The 17,217-nt window shown below is 44.9% G+C and overlaps 2 protein-coding genes and 1 long non-coding RNA gene across 3 annotated transcripts in view; 1 reads left to right on the top strand and 2 right to left on the bottom strand.

The window, feature by feature from the left end:
* Nucleotides 1-1,111: 1,111 nt before the first annotated feature.
* tepsin (TEPSIN adaptor related protein complex 4 accessory protein) lies at nt 1,112-7,901 on the bottom strand. Its single transcript, XM_024008704.1, has 13 exons — nt 7,810-7,901; nt 7,352-7,424; nt 7,115-7,206; nt 6,824-6,917; nt 6,632-6,699; nt 6,463-6,544; nt 6,077-6,148; nt 5,777-5,965; nt 5,439-5,628; nt 5,225-5,338; nt 5,019-5,097; nt 4,768-4,902; nt 1,112-2,714 (listed from the first exon to the last, which is right to left on the bottom strand). The coding sequence occupies exons 1-13, from the start codon at nt 7,846-7,848 to the stop codon at nt 2,004-2,006; spliced, it is 1,938 nt and encodes a 645-aa protein (XP_023864472.1). The 5' UTR covers nt 7,849-7,901; the 3' UTR covers nt 1,112-2,003.
* Nucleotides 7,902-8,040: 139 nt separating this feature from the next.
* LOC111978303 (uncharacterized) lies at nt 8,041-11,213 on the top strand. The gene is made up of 3 exons (XR_002879137.2): nt 8,041-8,348; nt 9,921-10,027; nt 10,121-11,213. It is a non-coding gene; the product is annotated as an uncharacterized lncRNA (long non-coding RNA).
* A 759-nt stretch (nt 11,214-11,972) lies between these two features.
* LOC111978055 (putative sodium-coupled neutral amino acid transporter 10) overlaps nt 11,973-17,217 on the bottom strand; it is a 58,774-nt gene continuing 53,529 nt past the window's right edge. Inside the window, 4 exon segments of the mRNA XM_070448653.1 lie at nt 11,973-13,256; nt 13,259-13,844; nt 13,846-14,314; nt 14,446-14,583. Coding sequence (XP_070304754.1) covers nt 13,143-13,256; nt 13,259-13,844; nt 13,846-14,314; nt 14,446-14,583 — 1,307 coding nt within the window. The 3' untranslated portion in view covers nt 11,973-13,142.

Genomic DNA, 17,217 nt, shown 5'->3' with positions numbered 1-17,217 from the left:
GTCAGTCTCTCCCTTGCATGATTCAACATGCTAGCTACAACAGCAAATGTTACATAGCTACTGTACTAGCAGTCTAGCCTTACTTAGCTTTCTATCTGATGAAAAATTGCTTTAAAGATTGTTGGACTGCAGCTTTTACCATGACTTGGGACTCAAGTATAAAGGACTCGGAGTTGGACTCCAGGTATAGTGACTAAATCACTGCCCAGCGGGGTCTGAGTACATAGACAATTTTGACAGGTCGGTCCATCGGCAAAGAATATCTGCATCTGAAATGGTGCACTATCACAGGTGTCAAACTCATTCCAGAGACTTCAGTGTCTGTGGGTTTTCACTCCTCCCTTGTACTTGAATGATTAAGGTAATTGATTAGTTAGGACGTCCCCTCACCTGGTTATCTAGGTCTTAATTGATTAGTTTGACAACTAGGTGAGGGGAGGTCCTAAGTCTTCGTTTGACAATAATTTAAAGAAAGTAACAGACCAGCAGACACTTGGACCTCCACGGAGTTTGACACCCCCTGCCTTATAGTGACATGGTTAATGTTATACGGTGTCCTTGGGACATCCCGAGCCTAAACCTTTAAAATTTCATCTTCAATGAGGTGATGTCAGAGTTGTGATGTCCCATGGGCTCTTTTCCATAGTGACATACCTGTTATTCTTGTAGTGCAGGAATGTGTTTTTGTTCTAACATGGGCCCCCTCCGGGCACATAGCAAAGCTGAACCACATATGAGACAACTCCCTGCTGACTGAAAGACCCACTAGATTACCTAACTTCTATGATCTGACTTTTCCCTGCCCACAATGTTTTCAATCAAATTTAAAACACATGCAACAAATGTGAGCTGGTAGATGAGTCAGCCCACACTGGAGAGGGGGACATTTGATTCAAAACATTGCAGTGCCATGGTCCCATGGGGAGTTGAGAATATTAGGCTGTGTTTATACAGGCAGCTCAAATCTGATCTTTATCAGAGCTGATGTGATTGCTCAAAAGACCAATTAGTGAAAAAGGATCAGAATCGGGCTGCCTGTGTAAACGCAGCCCTAATGGCATATCCAGAGACCAAAAAACTACTGAACAGATAACACATTTCTGACAAGGGCGGAATTGCAGTGAATCAGATCCATTTATTTAACGCCCGTAGGGCGGGGTGCTGCTAATGTTATGTAATGCCCCACCATAAAAGGCCTTTCTTCTACTTAGTGCTGCAACAAAAAGACAGCAGGTTTTATTGTAGTCACACACAGTGGTGCAACAGCATGGCTTTAGTTGAAATAGACACAGTATCACCACTGAATGTACCAATATGCTTTCAATCTGTCGTATACTGTAGCGCTCTGACCAACAAACAGGCATGGTTTAGAGGACATAGAGAAGGACAACTCCTCGTTCATACATTACTTCATTATATTTCACTGAGGTTTTTGCAAATCGTTCATGCAATCTACAACCAGTCCCATTCCTATTGAATGTGAATCAACAGTAGAAATAAAACACACTTGTGAAATAACACTCAATGTTTATATTTAAGGTAGTAAGAAGGGCACCTAGTGCCAGAGAAGAGCGGAAGACACATCCCACTGGGTACAGATGTCAATTCAACATCTATTCCACGTTGGCTCAACGTCATTTCATTGAAATGACATGACGTGGAAACAATGTTGATTCAACCAGTGTGCACCCAGTGGGATTACTCAACATAAAATCATTGTAGTGCAAAATCCTGAGTCAAAGTAACCAATAACTAGCTTGTGAAAATTACCTCACATTTGTTAAACATAACTCTGCAAACTGAACATACTCCAGGCATACTGTGTAGAGTTTTTACCCCTGGGGATTATTGTGGAAATGAAGTTAATATTACAACTCACAGCGAACATTGCATACCTTCAGGACTGGGAGCTGGGCACCCCTGACAAATTGTAGTCATGGTTTTAGAGCAGAGATGCCTATGGTGCCAGCATTATCCTAACCATTCCTGTTCTGTGTTGGAGATCAGAGGTTAAGGAAAGAGAATGCTGAGGCTGATTGGCTGCTGGTGGACGTGAGGTCGTACGTAGGCGTTGTATCGCTGATGTTATCGACACAGAGTAGCGGTGTGTTTGTAGGGGTAACACTCAGACGCTCCCTCCCGTCTCTCTTTTCCACCTGAGGCTGCAGATCTCCATTCCTCTCTGTAAGGGTTGATGGACACACAGACCTCCCTCTGGTCACCAGCTCCATGCCACTGAACAAAGAGAGTCTACCCCCACAGGGCTGCTCGATCTGGGGGTCCGTGACTCGGAATGGGTCCCGCTCTGTCTGGAGCTCTGAGTCTTTAACTGTAACATTTGAGGTGAGCTGGGTCTCACCAGTCCTAAATCCAATCTGACTGTCCACGAACTCTTCACCCTGATTAGCAGACCCTCTCTCATCATCAAGCTTGAGATTTAGTAACCTCTCAGATGTACCCCTTTGGGCCCAGCCCAGGTCAGGCAGGGGAGGGGGTTGAGCTTGCCCCCCAGGTGACTGCTCAGTCTCAGGGTCTCTCCCTCTGTGATGGTTAAAGACCGGGATGTCACCTGGGCGTGTTGGCAGTAGCAGTGCGGGACTTGTGGCAGTGGGGGGCTGGTCCGAGGAGGATAGAGGAACACCATTGGCTGCTGCTGCATCACATCCGGCACCAATGATTGGCCCGCCCATCAGAGCCTTAAACTGACGAAGGATCTGGAAGGCAAAACCATCCTTTTTTACAATGCAAAACTACATAGTGTATGTAACAAGAGTCAACCATCGTAGATCATCATCTTCCATTATAACACCCAGGCTCATCACACTCTGCCTCTCTGGTGTTGACTTATTATTCAAGGTTCAAAATGCAGAAATCGCCCTGCCATTCCCTGGTTGCTAAAATTCTAATAGTTCGTTTAATTTCAGTTTGTGACAAAACAAGCAATATTGTGTAGAGAATCATTGTTCCATCTAAGCTGCTGTGAGCAGGTCGAGAGTTTCAAGTTCCTTGGTGTCCACATCACCAATGAACTATCATGGTCCAAACACACCAAGACAGTCGTGAAGAGGCACGACAACACCTTTTCCCCCTCAGGAGACTGAAAAGATTTACCTCAAAAGGTTCTACAGCTGCACCATCGAGAGCATCCTAACCGGTTGCATCACTGCCTGGTATGGCAACTGCTCGGCATCTGACCGYAAGGCGCTACAGAGGGTASTGCGAWCGGCCCAGTAYATCACTGGGGCCAAGCTCCCTGCCATCCAGGACCTATACAATAGGCGGTGTCAGAGGAAAGCCCATAAAATTGTCAAAGACTCCAGTCACCCAAGTTATGGACTTTTTTCTCTGCTACCGCACSGCAAGCCTTCAGAGCATCAAACTCTCTAATACACAGGTCCTTTCTCAGCTCCTGTGTTGGAAGCAGTCAAGCAGTCAGCTCCTGTGTTGGAAGCAGTCACACACTTCCCATAAACTGCAGCCTGGGGAGAACAAGATATTCAGAAGTATTTTGGTAAGATTTTAGAGGATGACTGCACTGGTTAGAATAGATAAATCTATGGTCCAAGTCATTTCTAGTCCACACTCAGTTTCCACTTGATTATTCCCTAAGAGTCCCCATAGCAACATCGGAGGCCACTGACACCATGCATAACAATTGAAGGAAATTCCTTGGCAGGCAATTCCTGTCCTTCCGAGTTCTCCCACTTACATACAGTACATCACCAAAAGTATGTAGACACCCCTTCAAATGAGTGGATTCGGCTATTTCAGCCACACCCGTTGCTGAAAGGTGTATACAATCGAGCACACAGCCATGCAATCGCCATAGATAAACATTGGCAGTAGAATAGCCCGTACTGAAAAGCTCAGTGACATTCAACGTGGCACCGTCATAGGATGCCACCTTTCCAACAAGTCAGTTCGTCAAATTTCTGCCCTGCTCGAACTGCTCCGGTCAACTGTAAGTGCTGTTATTGTGATGTGGAAACGTCTAGGAGCAACAACGGCTCAACCACGAAATGGTAGGCTACACAAGCTCACAGAACGGGACCACCGAGAGCTGAAGCACATAACTCGTAAAAACTGTCTGTCCTTGGTTGCAACACTCACTACCGAGTTCAAAACTGCCTCTGGAAGCAACGTCAATACAATAACTGTTCGTCAGGAGCTTCACACAAGCCTAAGATCACCATGCGCAATGACAAGCGTGGGCTAGAATGGTGTAAAGCTCGCCGCCATTGGACTCTGGAGCAGTGGAAATGCATTCTCTGGAGTGATGAATCACACTTCACCATCTGGCAGTCCGACGGATGAATCTGGGTTTGGTGGATGCCAGGAGAATGCTACCTGCCCAAATGCATAGTGCCAACTGTAAAGTTTGGTGGAGGAGGAATAATGGTCTGGGGCTGTTTTCTTGGTTCGGGCTAGGCCCCTTGTTCCAGCAATGTTCCAATATTTTGTGGAAAGCCTTCCCAGAAGAATGGATGGTTATAGCAGCAAAGGGGGAGGACAAACTCCATATTAATGCCCATGATTTTGGAATGAGATGTACGACGAGCAGGTGTGAAACCGAAAGTAAAAAAGACACAAAAACAAAACTTAAGAACGGAAAGCATAGAAATAGCACACATAGAACAGATTTACCGCTTCTTAGACTTGTTTTCAATGGGAATGAAAGATCTATAACTCATTTCTATGTGAATTTGGTTAGATCGCCCAAAAAGTTACATATTGCAGCTTTAAAAGGTAATAACTAGACTGTGTTACCTTGATGGTCTTGTTGGCTACAGGCCCTGGGGGTCCCTCACTCAGCTGGACCAGCCTCCTCTGGGTCACCCCGAAGATTTGCTCCAGAGACAGCAGATCAGAGGTCATGAGACAGGCCACAGCACACAGCGCCCTCTGGTGGGAAGGAGGGAAGCAGCACATTCACACATATTTGCGATTTGATGTTTATTTTTCAAGAGAAACCTGATCAAAATAGCAGCACATTCAAGACACATGTATATTGACTGTACCATCTGGGCAGTCTGTGACGGGTCCTGCAGTCTGCGAGAGAGCAGCTCCACCACCACCTCACAGTTCAGAGTGGAACACCTGGGGACAGATGGGAGGGAATTAAAACACTCCAAAAAACACTGAACAAAAATTAAGGTGAAGGCAGACTGGAACAAAGGTCGAAGCCAATGCTCTAATAACATGCAACCTATTGGTCTGTACTGACTCCTTGATGAAGTGCTGGTTCTCCTCTCTGGACAGGAAGACCTTGGAGCCCTCAGTCATCCTGCTGATCAGCGCCATCTCCTGCCCACAGTCCCCTAACTGCATAGCCTCCACCCTGACACAGAAAGGTGGATGGAGGGAGAGGGAGACTCAGCATGGTTGACTCATTTAGTATTTTGCTGGTAAATACTTCATATATCATGTAATATTTCCACCGTTCTGATAGGTCTCCGGAGCTCTCCCTACTGGCTCCCGATTGGCTACTGGTGCCACCCGAATTGCTGCTACCGCCCCCCGAGACCTGGCAATGGTCTGCGTTCTCCTGACAGGAGTTGTGGGAGGAGCTATGGCTGCTGTCAATCTCCTCCCAGCCCCCGCCCACCTGCCCTGGACACCGCTGGGAAACTAAGAGTAGGGGAAGAGAGAGAGGGAACAGGCCAGGATATTGAGAGAAGTACAGACGAAGAAGGCTTTCTGTCCTGTCAAACATATGTAACAACTATGTAATAAAAGCCTAATGATCTAATCAATATAACAGCTGATTTAAAAACACCTTTGGGTCTGTGAGGAGGCACAGTGTAGGCACATGCTGGCACTGCCACCTCTACGGGGCCCGAAGGCGCCACCACTGCCCGGTAGTGGTTGTCATGGAGACGGATACCCTGGTGTTCCATCGGGGGCAGGACGGCACTGGCCACAAACTCAGTAGCCTTGCGGATCTTGTCCATCAGGGTCTCAACACCTGCCGGAAACAGGACGTGATATGGATTTGACTGGGTGTATTTGAAATCTATTCAAACAGGTCCACTGAGCCACATGAAACCAAAATGGTGGCCTTGTTGCTGCCACCTACTTGTTATGTTCTTCACTGGGCTGTAGCCAAACCCCTGCATTCTGGATCCGTGGGCAGACTCCGACCCCATGCCTGGAACGAAAGACCTCAGCGATAAAAGACAACCATTGTACTTGTGTGCCTGCCTTTCCCCACTCTTCCCATCCACTCCCTCTTTTCCCCCTGTCTCTTCCTCACTCCTCCCTGCTTCTTTCTTCTTCTCCACCATTCCTCCTTTTCTCTTCCTCAATCTCTCTGTCAGAAGGATTGGTTTAACTTGATTGTAATTGAGGTCACATCCATTCATTCAGTAGTCAGATGTCTGTCATTAGTAGCAGTATTAGGTCAGAGATTGTTTGTTAACTAATAAGAGAGATACACATGCAATAACAATACAATGTACTCACCCATGTTGGCCATGGTTAGTTTGCATGGAGACGTGCTGCTCTGGTGAGAGACTGTCTCTGTGAAGAGTAACCTGGCCAATTCCTGAAGACCGACAAAGACAGAGAGTTTGTGAGTTTCAAAAAGACGCATTGGGGGATAGTAATTGTTTTAGACATTGTTTTGGCTCACCTGTGCTGTGGCCCTCACTTTCTGGAACATAGCAGTGCCATGGATGGGGTCAAGAGGACCACTGTAAACTGATATTCAGCATAACACACAGATTCAGTATAACACTCATAGCTCTCCGAAACCCTACTGTCACAAAGAGAAGGATGAAATGGAGACACAGATGCATTAGTGGTCACATCATCATCATCTCACCTGAGGCCTGCTGGATGAAGGTGGAGTTCCGTCTGAGTTCCGTCAGAAAGTGAGGTGATCCGTGGCCACAGAGATGGACGAAGATCTTCAGAACCTGGAAGGACAGAAACGATGGAAAAGGATGAGGCACAGGAGGAACAGATGAATAGCTGATATGATATATGGTGAAGATTAGCTGCATTCTTCTACATGATTCCTCTTCAGCCTCAGTTAACAAATCAAGGTCAAATTCAGTGTTTGGGGGCTTCTTAATGCAGCTGAAAGCCTGGTAACCTGGCTAGCTGAGCTCACCTTTATTTTGACATGGCAGGATTCTACCTGCAGCCTCTCCAACAGGTACTCCAACAGGCACTGACCACACCCAGTGGACTCCTGGGAGATTTCTGCAGCGCCAGGAGGGTAAAGGATACAAACTGTACTGTCTTTGGGTTGACATTGAAAATAATAGGATCTCGCTAAATTATCTTTAATATCAGAACACAGTACTGTATCAGCATACAGTGGGAGGTGATGGGGATAAAAGGATACTTCCGATTTCTTCAAAGAGGTAGCCAGGACAGGGCTTTTCGTCATCTGCTGTTGCTTTCATCAGAGTGGGAACCTGAGAGGGATCATGCATGGATTGGCCAACAGATGAACACCAGAATAGACCATTTAGCTAGGATTTGTGTCATTTTATGTTTGGGTTTATAGCGAAAAGCACAGGGTGGTGGGTCCAGCGTAATACACTGTGGGAAGAAATCATACCAATTGACTATAGCGCTCAAGTCTTATATAAGTCTAATCATGACACGATTTCTGTACTGGGAGTGTGATATCATATGATGTGCTAGCATGCTAACGTTAGCTAACTAGGTTGCTGTGGTACAGTAAACAGTGGGCGTAATGGGATTTACAAAACAATGTACTATTCCCCCATAAAGTGACATATACGAATTATATCAAAATGTTATTTGCAAGTGTTTATATAGGTAAATAACACCTACTTTCTGAAGGAAAGATAGTCGTTCCATGAATGTTGCCATGATTTTGCAATAACTGGAGTCTACACATCTCTTCCTTGGGACAGACAACGAAGGCAGGGTTTACAATGACAGGTAGCCAATCAAACAACTATGGGTAGGACTCATACGATACCATTGGTCCAAGGCTTTTGCGTAAGGGTAACCATTGGCAAATCAAAAAGTCCATAATCCATATTGCCCTAACAAATCACGTTCGTAGATTGCATGTATGTAATTTCCTGATTCAGGGTCAACAACATGGCGCTGTCCATGGACTATGTCATCAAATGGTTTGAGTGATATTTTCCTACGAGTGCCATCTATTTCTATGATACTTAGTTAATATTGTACAAGAGCTTATGCAGAGGCATTAGATCGTTATTCAATTGATTGTATTCGTAGTTTTTTTTCCATCGTCAAAGACTATTGATCAAGTGTCCACCTATTGATCAAACGTGTGGACTCGCAGTCGAGAGAGGATGAGATGGTTTCCAGAGCTGTTTGCCCAGTGTACTGGTGGGGTGCGTATGTAGCTACTTGCTAGCTACCTAGCAAATATGGGCACTGTAGCCATTCATAATCCAAAAGCATCTATACCTCAGTGGTCATCATACACTACATGACCAAAAGTATGTAGACACCTGCTCGTCGAACATCTCATTCCAAAATCATGGACATAATATGGAGTTGGTCCCCCTCCCCTTTGCTGCTACAACAACCTCCACTCTTCTGGGAAGGCTTTCCACTAGATGTTGAAACATTGTTGCAGGGACTTGCTTCCAGTCAGCCATGAGCATTAGTGAGGTCGGGCACTGATGTTGGGCGATTAGTTCTGGCTCGCAGTCAGCATTTCAATTCATCCCAAAGGTGTTCAATAGGGTTGAGGTCAGGGCTCTGTGCAGGTCAGTCAAGTTCTTCCACACCGATCTCAACAAACCATTTCTGTATGGACCTCGCTTTGTGCACGGGGGCATTGTCATGCTGAAACAGGAAAGGGCCTTCCCCTAACTGTTGTCACAAAGTTGGAAGAACAGCTTCATCTAGAATGTCATTTGTATACTGTAGTGTTAAGATTTCCCTTCACTGGGACTAAGGAGCCTAGCCCAAACCACGATAAACAGTTCCAGACCATTATTCCTCCACAATATGCCTTCAAGCAAGTAGCGTTCTCCTTGCATCCGCCAAACCCAGATTCATCAGTCGGACTGCCAGATGGTGAAGCGTGATTCATCACTCCAGAGAGCGCGTTTCCAATTGTGGCGAGCATTACACCACTCCAGCCGACGCTTGGCATTGTGCATGGTGATCTTAGGCTTGTGTGCGGCTGCTCAGCTATGGAAACCCATTTCATGAAGCTCCCGACGAACAGTTATTGTGTTGACGTTGCTTCCAGAGGCAGTTTTGAACTCGGTAGTGAGTGTTGCAACCGAGGACAGCGGTCCCGTTCTGTGAGCTTGTGTGGCCAAAACGTTGGATATTAGGTTATTCAATTATTGCATCTGGGCTCCTAGTGTGCGGCGCTCCTTTTCTTTTTTTAAGCTTGTGTGGTCTACCACTTCGCGGTTGAGCTGTTGTTGCTCCTAGACATTGCCACTTCACAATAATAGCACTTACAGTTGACTGGGGCAGTTCTAGCAGGGCAGAAATTTGACGAACTGACTTGTTGGAAAGGTGGCATCCTACGACGGTGCCACGTTGAAAGTCACTGAGCTCTTCAGTACGGGCCATTCTACTGCCAATTTTTGTCTATGGAGACTGCATGGCTGTGTGCTCGATTACACCTGTCAGCAACGGGTGTGGCTGAAATAGCCGAATCCACTAATTTGAAAGGATGTCCACATACTTTTGGTGATGTACTGTATGTCAGTGGGAGAACTCGGAAGAACAGGAATTGCCTGCCAAGGAATTTGGCTTCAATTGTTATGCATGGTGTCAGTGGCCTCCGATGTTGCTATGGGGACTCTTAGGGAATAATCAAGTGGAAACTGAGTGTCGACTAGAAATGACTTGGACCATAGATTTATCTATTCTAACCAGTGCAGTCATCCTCTAAAATCTTATCAAAATACTTCTGAATATCTTGTTCTCCCCAGGCTGCAGTTTATGGGAAGTGTGTGACTGCTTCCACCACAGGCAGACAGGAGCTGAGAAAGGACCTGTGTGTTAGTTTGATGCTCTGAAGGCGTGCTTTGTTACAGCAGTAAGTGGCATATTACAGGGGTTTCATTGTACATTTGATCAAATTGTCTGTTTTTGATGTATCAATTTACTTTATCATCAAATTGTCTTGCAGGCCAAGAAGGGAGTGAAGTAGTGTCCATTCTGCCCAACATAACCAGGCAATGGACCCAATGTCCCCCCCATGTTGTTATCTTCAACATAACCAGGCAATGGACCCAATGCCCCCCCCCCTCCATACCCAGGCAATGGACCCAATGTCCCCCCCATGTTGTATCTTAAACATAATCAGGCAATGGACCCAATATGTTGCATCTTCAACATAACCAGGCAATGGACCCAATGTCCCCCCATGTTGCATCTTCAACATAACCAGGCAATGGATCCAATGTCCCTCCATGTTCCATGAACATCATGTAGTACTGTATCAGTAATGTGCTGGAAGACTTCTTGTCTAGTCTCACCTGTTTAAAATTGGCTCCAGGGGTAATGCCAAGACAGCGTTTGGACAACACTCTTTTCAATAATGCTTCAATGTCATACTGTGTGACTATGTACTAACATGTAGCCCACTACCGGAGACTTGTAGGACTGTGTCTTTATAATATGTCCTTTATGGCTCAGTTGGTAGAGCATGGCGCTTGCAATGGCAGGATTGTGGATTTGTGTCCTGGGGTCACTGATACGTAAAATGTGTGCACAGCACGGATGACTAAGTTGATTTGGATAAAAGCGTCTGCTAAATGGAATATTGTTATGTAAATACATGTGTGTATGGGGTCGCTTTTGTTCATGTACACACACATTTTAACAAGCAGTTTATTTTACCAGGTAGGCAAGTTGAGAACAAGTTCTCATTTACAATTGYGACCTGGCCAAGATAAAGCAAAGCAGTTTGACATGGAATAAACAAACAGTCAATAATACAGTAGGAAAATAAGTCTATATAGTTGACAACTGAATATTTTGCACATTTTCAAAAAATACAATGAGTTGAAAGCTTTACAGAAAAAAACTTATTCTAAAGAAGTCATGAGCAGTTATGAAGCCACTATTGATGTCCTCTCTCTGTGGAGTCCATTTCATTCACTGTCCTTATAGTAGCCACAGCACAGTGCACCATTGTAGAAGTCAAAGCCACTGTTTCAAATGCTACAAGAACAGAGAGATGACAATTCAATCGCATAAATAAACCACCTCTACAAGTATTCCAGTATTTTGCCTACATTCTGTCACTGCTAGAGAAGCCACTTCATAGGAACAATTCTGATCTCTATACAGTTACTCACTTTGACCCATTCATTTCACTGCAAGTTACAATAAAAGGCACAAAGCAGTGGCACCCACACACAGGATATGACTAAACAAAATAACCACATTACTTTTAAGTCATGGAAAACATCACATGTATGAAAGGCACTGGTGGAGAGAGAGTAGAACCAGAACATGGAATGTAGAACCAGAGTTATGGATTCAGAACTCCTTTGTGGGTAAAACGTTTGGGAATTGTACATTACACTGAGTGTACAAAACATTGACACCTGCTCTTTCCATGACAAACTGACCAGGTGAAASCTATGATCCCTTATTGATGTCACTTGTTAAATCCAATTCAATCAGTGAAGGGGAGGAGACAGTTTAAAGAAGGATTTTTAAGCCTTGAGACAAGGATTGTGTGTGTGCCATTCAGAGAGTGAATGGGCAAGACAAAAGATTAAAGTGCCTTTGAATGGGGTATGGTAGTAGGTGCCAGGCACACCGGTTAAAGTGTGTCAAGAACTCCTACTCTGCTGGGTTTTTGACACTCAACAGTTTCCTGTGTGTATCAAGAATGGCCCACCCCCCAAAGGACATCCAGCCAACTTGACACAACTGTGGGAAGCATCCCTGTGGAGCGCTTTTGACAGCTTGTAGAGTCCATGCGCCGATAAATCGAGGCTGTTCTGAGGACCACAGGGGGGTTGTTGCAAGTCAATATTAGGAAGGTGTTCTTAATGTTTTGACCAGTCAGTGTAGAAATACGGCTACAGTATCAGTATGTACTCATCAAAATGGAAGTCTGGTTTAAAATCCAGAGGAAAATGTAAGCAAGGAAGCTAACCGATTTATCCTTAATTAAATGTACTATGAATGTTTTCCAAAAATATTATGTAAAAAAAAGCAGCAAGAGAACATTTAGCTACGTTCAGAAAATAAGGTATACACTATTTACAGCTCACAATAACTAACATACATTTCAAAGGGCTTAACAAAAGCACTACAGTAACAAAATCAAGTAATCTCTACAGAGCCAAAACGAAAACTCCACATCACCTAGAAGTATCAAGGGATTTAAAGTGACTCAAATGCAGCCATTGGATAGCCGGATAGGTGGTGCATTGCTCTCTCAAACACACAGGACAAAAGGAAACTTGGCATGTGGTATTGCATAGCTTAACGTACATTACAGTATAGCATTGAGCTTCTTAATAAAAAAACTAAAATAAGTTAATATTTACATACAAATAGATTTATGGCAGCATAATACAGCATATTTTTATAGAATAGTCTACAATATATTTGATCATCACTATATCTGCAATGTCTTCTGGAATCATGGAAGGAGCATGCTAAAAAAAGCATTCCTATTTGGTAGAAGAACACAGACTAGGGTCAAATGAAGACACACTGGCTGTTTACACAGGCAGCCCAATGCTGATCTATCTTCAGCCAATAAATGGTATTTTGACCAATCAGATCTTTTGCCAATAATTGATAAAAAGCTCAGGATTGGGTCGCCTGTGTAAACGCAGCCAGAATGTTCCCTATAACAATCAATGCACCTCACACACTCATAATCCTCCTGTACTGGTCAGGTATTATGAAGACAGGTGGTAAGGCAGTGTGATCCATGGTACATGACTGTGTGTGGGAGAGAAAGAGTGTGTGTTGTGGATAGTATGAATGCGTGTATAACGACCCACTGTACATGTGTGTGTGTGTGTGTGTGTGAGGGAGAGAATAAGGTGTGCACATTCTAACCAACTGTATTGCGAGTGTGTTTGTGTGAATACAGGGATTTGCACAGTCCAACCCAACTGTCCGTGAGTGTATGTTATACCGTATTCATGTGTGTGTATACCGTTACCCACTCCCAGTTACTCGTCTCTCTCAAGCTCAGAGGTCTGTTTTATCTGGCGTGTGTGTACCAGTGCTACCCCCAGTAGCGGTCCCTCTAGGGCTGCATGGAGATCCCACCCCCCATGTCCAAGAAGGACTCCAGCCCCGGCACACCCCTCCTGGAACCCCAAGCCTCTCCTACCCCCTCTACCCCCAGGGCTCTCCTCCTTCTCAGGTCCATGTCTCCTTGGTCCCTGGCCTTCTCCTGGACCCCCTGGTCCTGGCCTTTGTGGGTCTTCTCTTCAACAACATCGCTGGAGTCTGACTGGACGGTCGCCCTCTCCTTCAGGTCCCGTCCACTCTTCTTCACAGCCCCTAGTTCTTCTCCTAATCCTGGTTTGACAGATCCTGGCCCAGCTGCAGCCAGAGCCTGCTCCCCCCGGGCCTTGATGGCACTCTCCAGCTGTGCCAATTTCTCCTTCTGCGCCTGGACCTTTTTCTCCTTCTCCGCTCTCTCCATCACCTCTCTCTCCGTCTTCTCCCACTGGATCCTCTCTCGCTCCGCACTCTCCCTCTCTGCTCGCTCCTTTTCCAACCTCTCATTCTCTATTCCCTCTTTCTCTACTCTGGATTTTTCTATCTCCTGCTCTCTCGACAGTTTCTCTCTCCTCTCCCTATCCAACCGTTCCTCCTCCACCCTCCTCTGCACCGCTCTATCAATCCTCACTTCTTCCAGTCTCTTTCTCCATCCTCTCCTTCGCCTTGTCCACTACCTCCACCCCTCCTTTAACTACCCCGTCCTCAGCTTTGGCAGGTGGCGGCTGGGCTGGTTCTACCTTCATCCCCTCTGACACCTTCTGACCCAGCGGTACTCCCATAGCCCCAAGGTCCCTCTCCTTAGGGGCCTCCACCTCTGCCCCTGCCACGATTGCTGCCTCAGCCAAAACAGGCCGTTTAGGGACCTCCTGAAGGACTTTTTCCTTGGCGATAACAGAGGCAACCACTTTGAAGACCTGCTCTTCTGCACTCTTCTCCACAGGGAGGACCTCATTGTGAGGCTCGGCCCCTCCGGCCTGTGGAGCTCCAGCGGGCTCCCCAGGCTCCATGGTGTCTGAGGCCAGGGCAGGACCACCTTGAGCTGGGTCTTTGGGTTTGGATGCTCCCCCCTCCTCCTGGACCCCCTTCTCTGCATCGGCCTCTGGAGCTTGATCTATCGTAATACAAATATCGTTACTTACTTTCCCTTTGAATAACCAAACAGTTCAATTACTCAACACTTAGATACACATCACAATATAAAGACAGAACACGTATGAGTGTGCACAYGCTGTGAGTCTGTACCTGTCTTTTTGGGGTGCATCTCCTGGTGCTGTTCCTTTATGACAGCCAGTAGTTTCTCCTGCTGGTCCAACAGCCTCTTCTGCTGCTCCTGCTGCTCCTTTATAACCTGCAGCAGAGCAGCATGGTCCAACTGACCCTCTACATGGGGGGAGACAGGGTTAGAACACACCAAACACACACAGGGGGAGTCAATTACAAGTGGGTTGGGTTGAATATACCATTCATAAATCATATATTTGGAGGTATTGGGTATCTACATTGGAGGGAAAAAGGGTATTCGATTTATCCAGACAAACAGTATAGGGATGTGTTTAAGGGTTGGGGGCTGGAGGAGGGATAACTCAGTCAAATTAATGTTGGGTGTGGTTGCTACAAACAACAACAGTTTGGTGGGGGGGTACTGTGTGAGAGGGGGTGAGGTGGTTTAGAACTTGAGGGTTATGGCCATTTGGGTTAGGGGGACACAGAATTAGAAAGGTGAGTGACGATGTGAATACAGATAGAGAGAGAGAGAGAAACACTTGAACACACTAAACAAACATGAGTTATCTATCCAAAACAGAGATGTATGGATAAACCACTACTCCAATCTTTTTGGCTCTATAACAAAGAACAAACAGCAAAAACATATACATTATAATACAAATCTTAGAATCAACTATTAAAGACAACCAGATTCTCCAATTACATTTATTGAACTACAGGACAAAATACAAACCCTCCAACCCAAAAAGGCCTGTGGTATTGATGGTATCCTCAATGAAATGATAAAATATACAAACTACAAATTCTAATTGGCTATACTTAAACGCTTTAACATCATCCTCAGCTCTTGCAACTTCCGCAATATTTGGAACCAAGGACATATGACCCCAATCCATGAAAGTGGAGACAAATTTGACCCCAATAACTACAGTGGGATATGCGTCAACAGCAAACTTGGGAAAATCCACTGCATCATCATTAACAGCAGACTTGTACATTTCCTCAGTGAAAACAAAGTACTGAGAAATGGTCAAATAGGCTTTTTTACCAAATTACCGTACAACAGACCACGTATTCACCCTGCACACCCTAATTAACAAACAAACCAAAACGAAGGCAAAGCCTTCTCATGCTTTCTTGATTTAAAAAAAGCTTGACTCAATTTGGCATGAGGGTCTGCTATACAAATTGATGGAAAGCGGTGTTGAGGGAGAAAAATACAACAGTGTGCGCTTAAAATGGGCAAAAAAAAAWTCTTTCCACAGGGCCGTGGGGTGAGACAGGGATGTACAGTACCAGACAAAAGTTGACACACCTACTCATCAAGGGTTTTTCTTTATTTGGACTATTTTATACATTGTAGAATAATAGTGAAGACATCAAAACTATGAAATAACACATGGAATCATATAGTAACTAAAAACATGTTAAACAAATCAAAATATATTTTATATTTGAGATTCTTCAAAGTTTCCATGATGACAGCTTTGCACACACTTGGCATTCTCTCAACCAGCTTCATGAGGAATGSTTTTCCAATAGTCTTGAAGGAGTTCCCACATATGCTGAGTACTTGTTGGCTGCTTTTTCTTCACTCTGCAGTCCAACTCATCCCAAATCATCTCAATTTGGGTTGAAATCGGGTGATTGTGGAGGCCAGGTCATCTGATGCAGCACTCCATCACTCTCCTTCTTGGTCAAATAGCCCTTACACAGCCTGGAGATGTATGAGATGTATTGTCTTGTTGAAAAACGAATTATAGTCCCACTAAGCACAAACCAGATGGGATGACATATCGCTGCAGAATGCTGTGGTAGCCATGCTTAAAAGTGTGCCTTGAATTCTAAATAAATCAGACAGTGTCACAAGCAAAGCACCCCCAAACCATCACACCTCCTCCATGCTTCACGGTGGGAACCACACATGTGGAGATCATCCAATCACCTACTCTACGTCTCAAAGACATGGATGTTGAATCAGATCAAAGGACAGATTTCCACCGGTCTCATGTCCATTGTTCGTGTTTCTTGTCCCAAGCAAGTCTCTTCTTCTTATTGGTGTCCGTTAGTAGTAGTTTCTTTGCAGCAATTTGACCATGAAGGCCTGATTCACGCAGTCTCCTCTGAACAGATKATGTTTATTTGGGCTGTAATCTGAGGTGCAGTTAACTCTAATGAATTTATCCTCTGCAGCAGAGGTAACGCTTTGTCTTCCTTTCCTGTGGCGGTTTATTAAACATAAGGATGACTGAGTTGTTGTCACAAACCAGCTCGTGAGAAGTGACAGAGAGCTCTTATAGGACCAGGGCACAAATAATAATAATCAATAATTTTGCTCTTTATTGAGCAAGCTTACATATAAAACCTTAAATTGTTCATCAAAAATTGTGAATAACTCACCACAGGTTAATGAGAAGGATGTGCTTGAAAGGATGCACATAACTCTGCAATGTTGGGTTGTATTGGAGAGAGTCTCAGTCTTATATCATTTTCCACACAGTCTGTGCCTGTATTTAGTTTTCATGCTAGTGATTAGAGGTCGACCGATTAATTAGGGCCGATTTCAAGTTTTCATAACAATCGGTAATCGGCATAATTTTTTGGGGGGGACACCGATCATGGCCGATTACATTGCACTCCACGAGGAGACTGCGTGGCAGGCTGACTACCTGTTATGCGAGTGCAGCAAGGAGCCAAGGTAAGGTGCTAGCTAGCATTAAACGTWTCTTATAAAAAATCAATCTTAACATAATCACTAGTTAAACTAGTAATATCATCAACCATGTG

This window comes from Salvelinus sp. IW2-2015, linkage group LG18 (assembly GCF_002910315.2).
Source record: "Salvelinus sp. IW2-2015 linkage group LG18, ASM291031v2, whole genome shotgun sequence".
In the NCBI taxonomy this organism is placed as follows: Eukaryota; Metazoa; Chordata; class Actinopteri; order Salmoniformes; family Salmonidae; genus Salvelinus; species Salvelinus sp. IW2-2015.
This window is presented reverse-complemented; position numbering and strand designations above follow the sequence as displayed.

Excerpts from the sequence above, each read along its gene's own strand:
- tepsin (XM_024008704.1), bottom strand. The coding sequence starts at position 7,848 with ATGGCAACATTCATGGAACGACTATCTTTCCTTCAGAAA. Across the intron at positions 6,918-7,114 it reads CCTGCCATGTCAAAATAAAG|GTTCTGAAGATCTTCGTCCA; the intron begins GTGAGCTCAGCT and ends CTGTCCTTCCAG. Across the intron at positions 6,149-6,462 it reads ACTAACCATGGCCAACATGG|GCATGGGGTCGGAGTCTGCC; the intron begins GTGAGTACATTG and ends CTTTCGTTCCAG.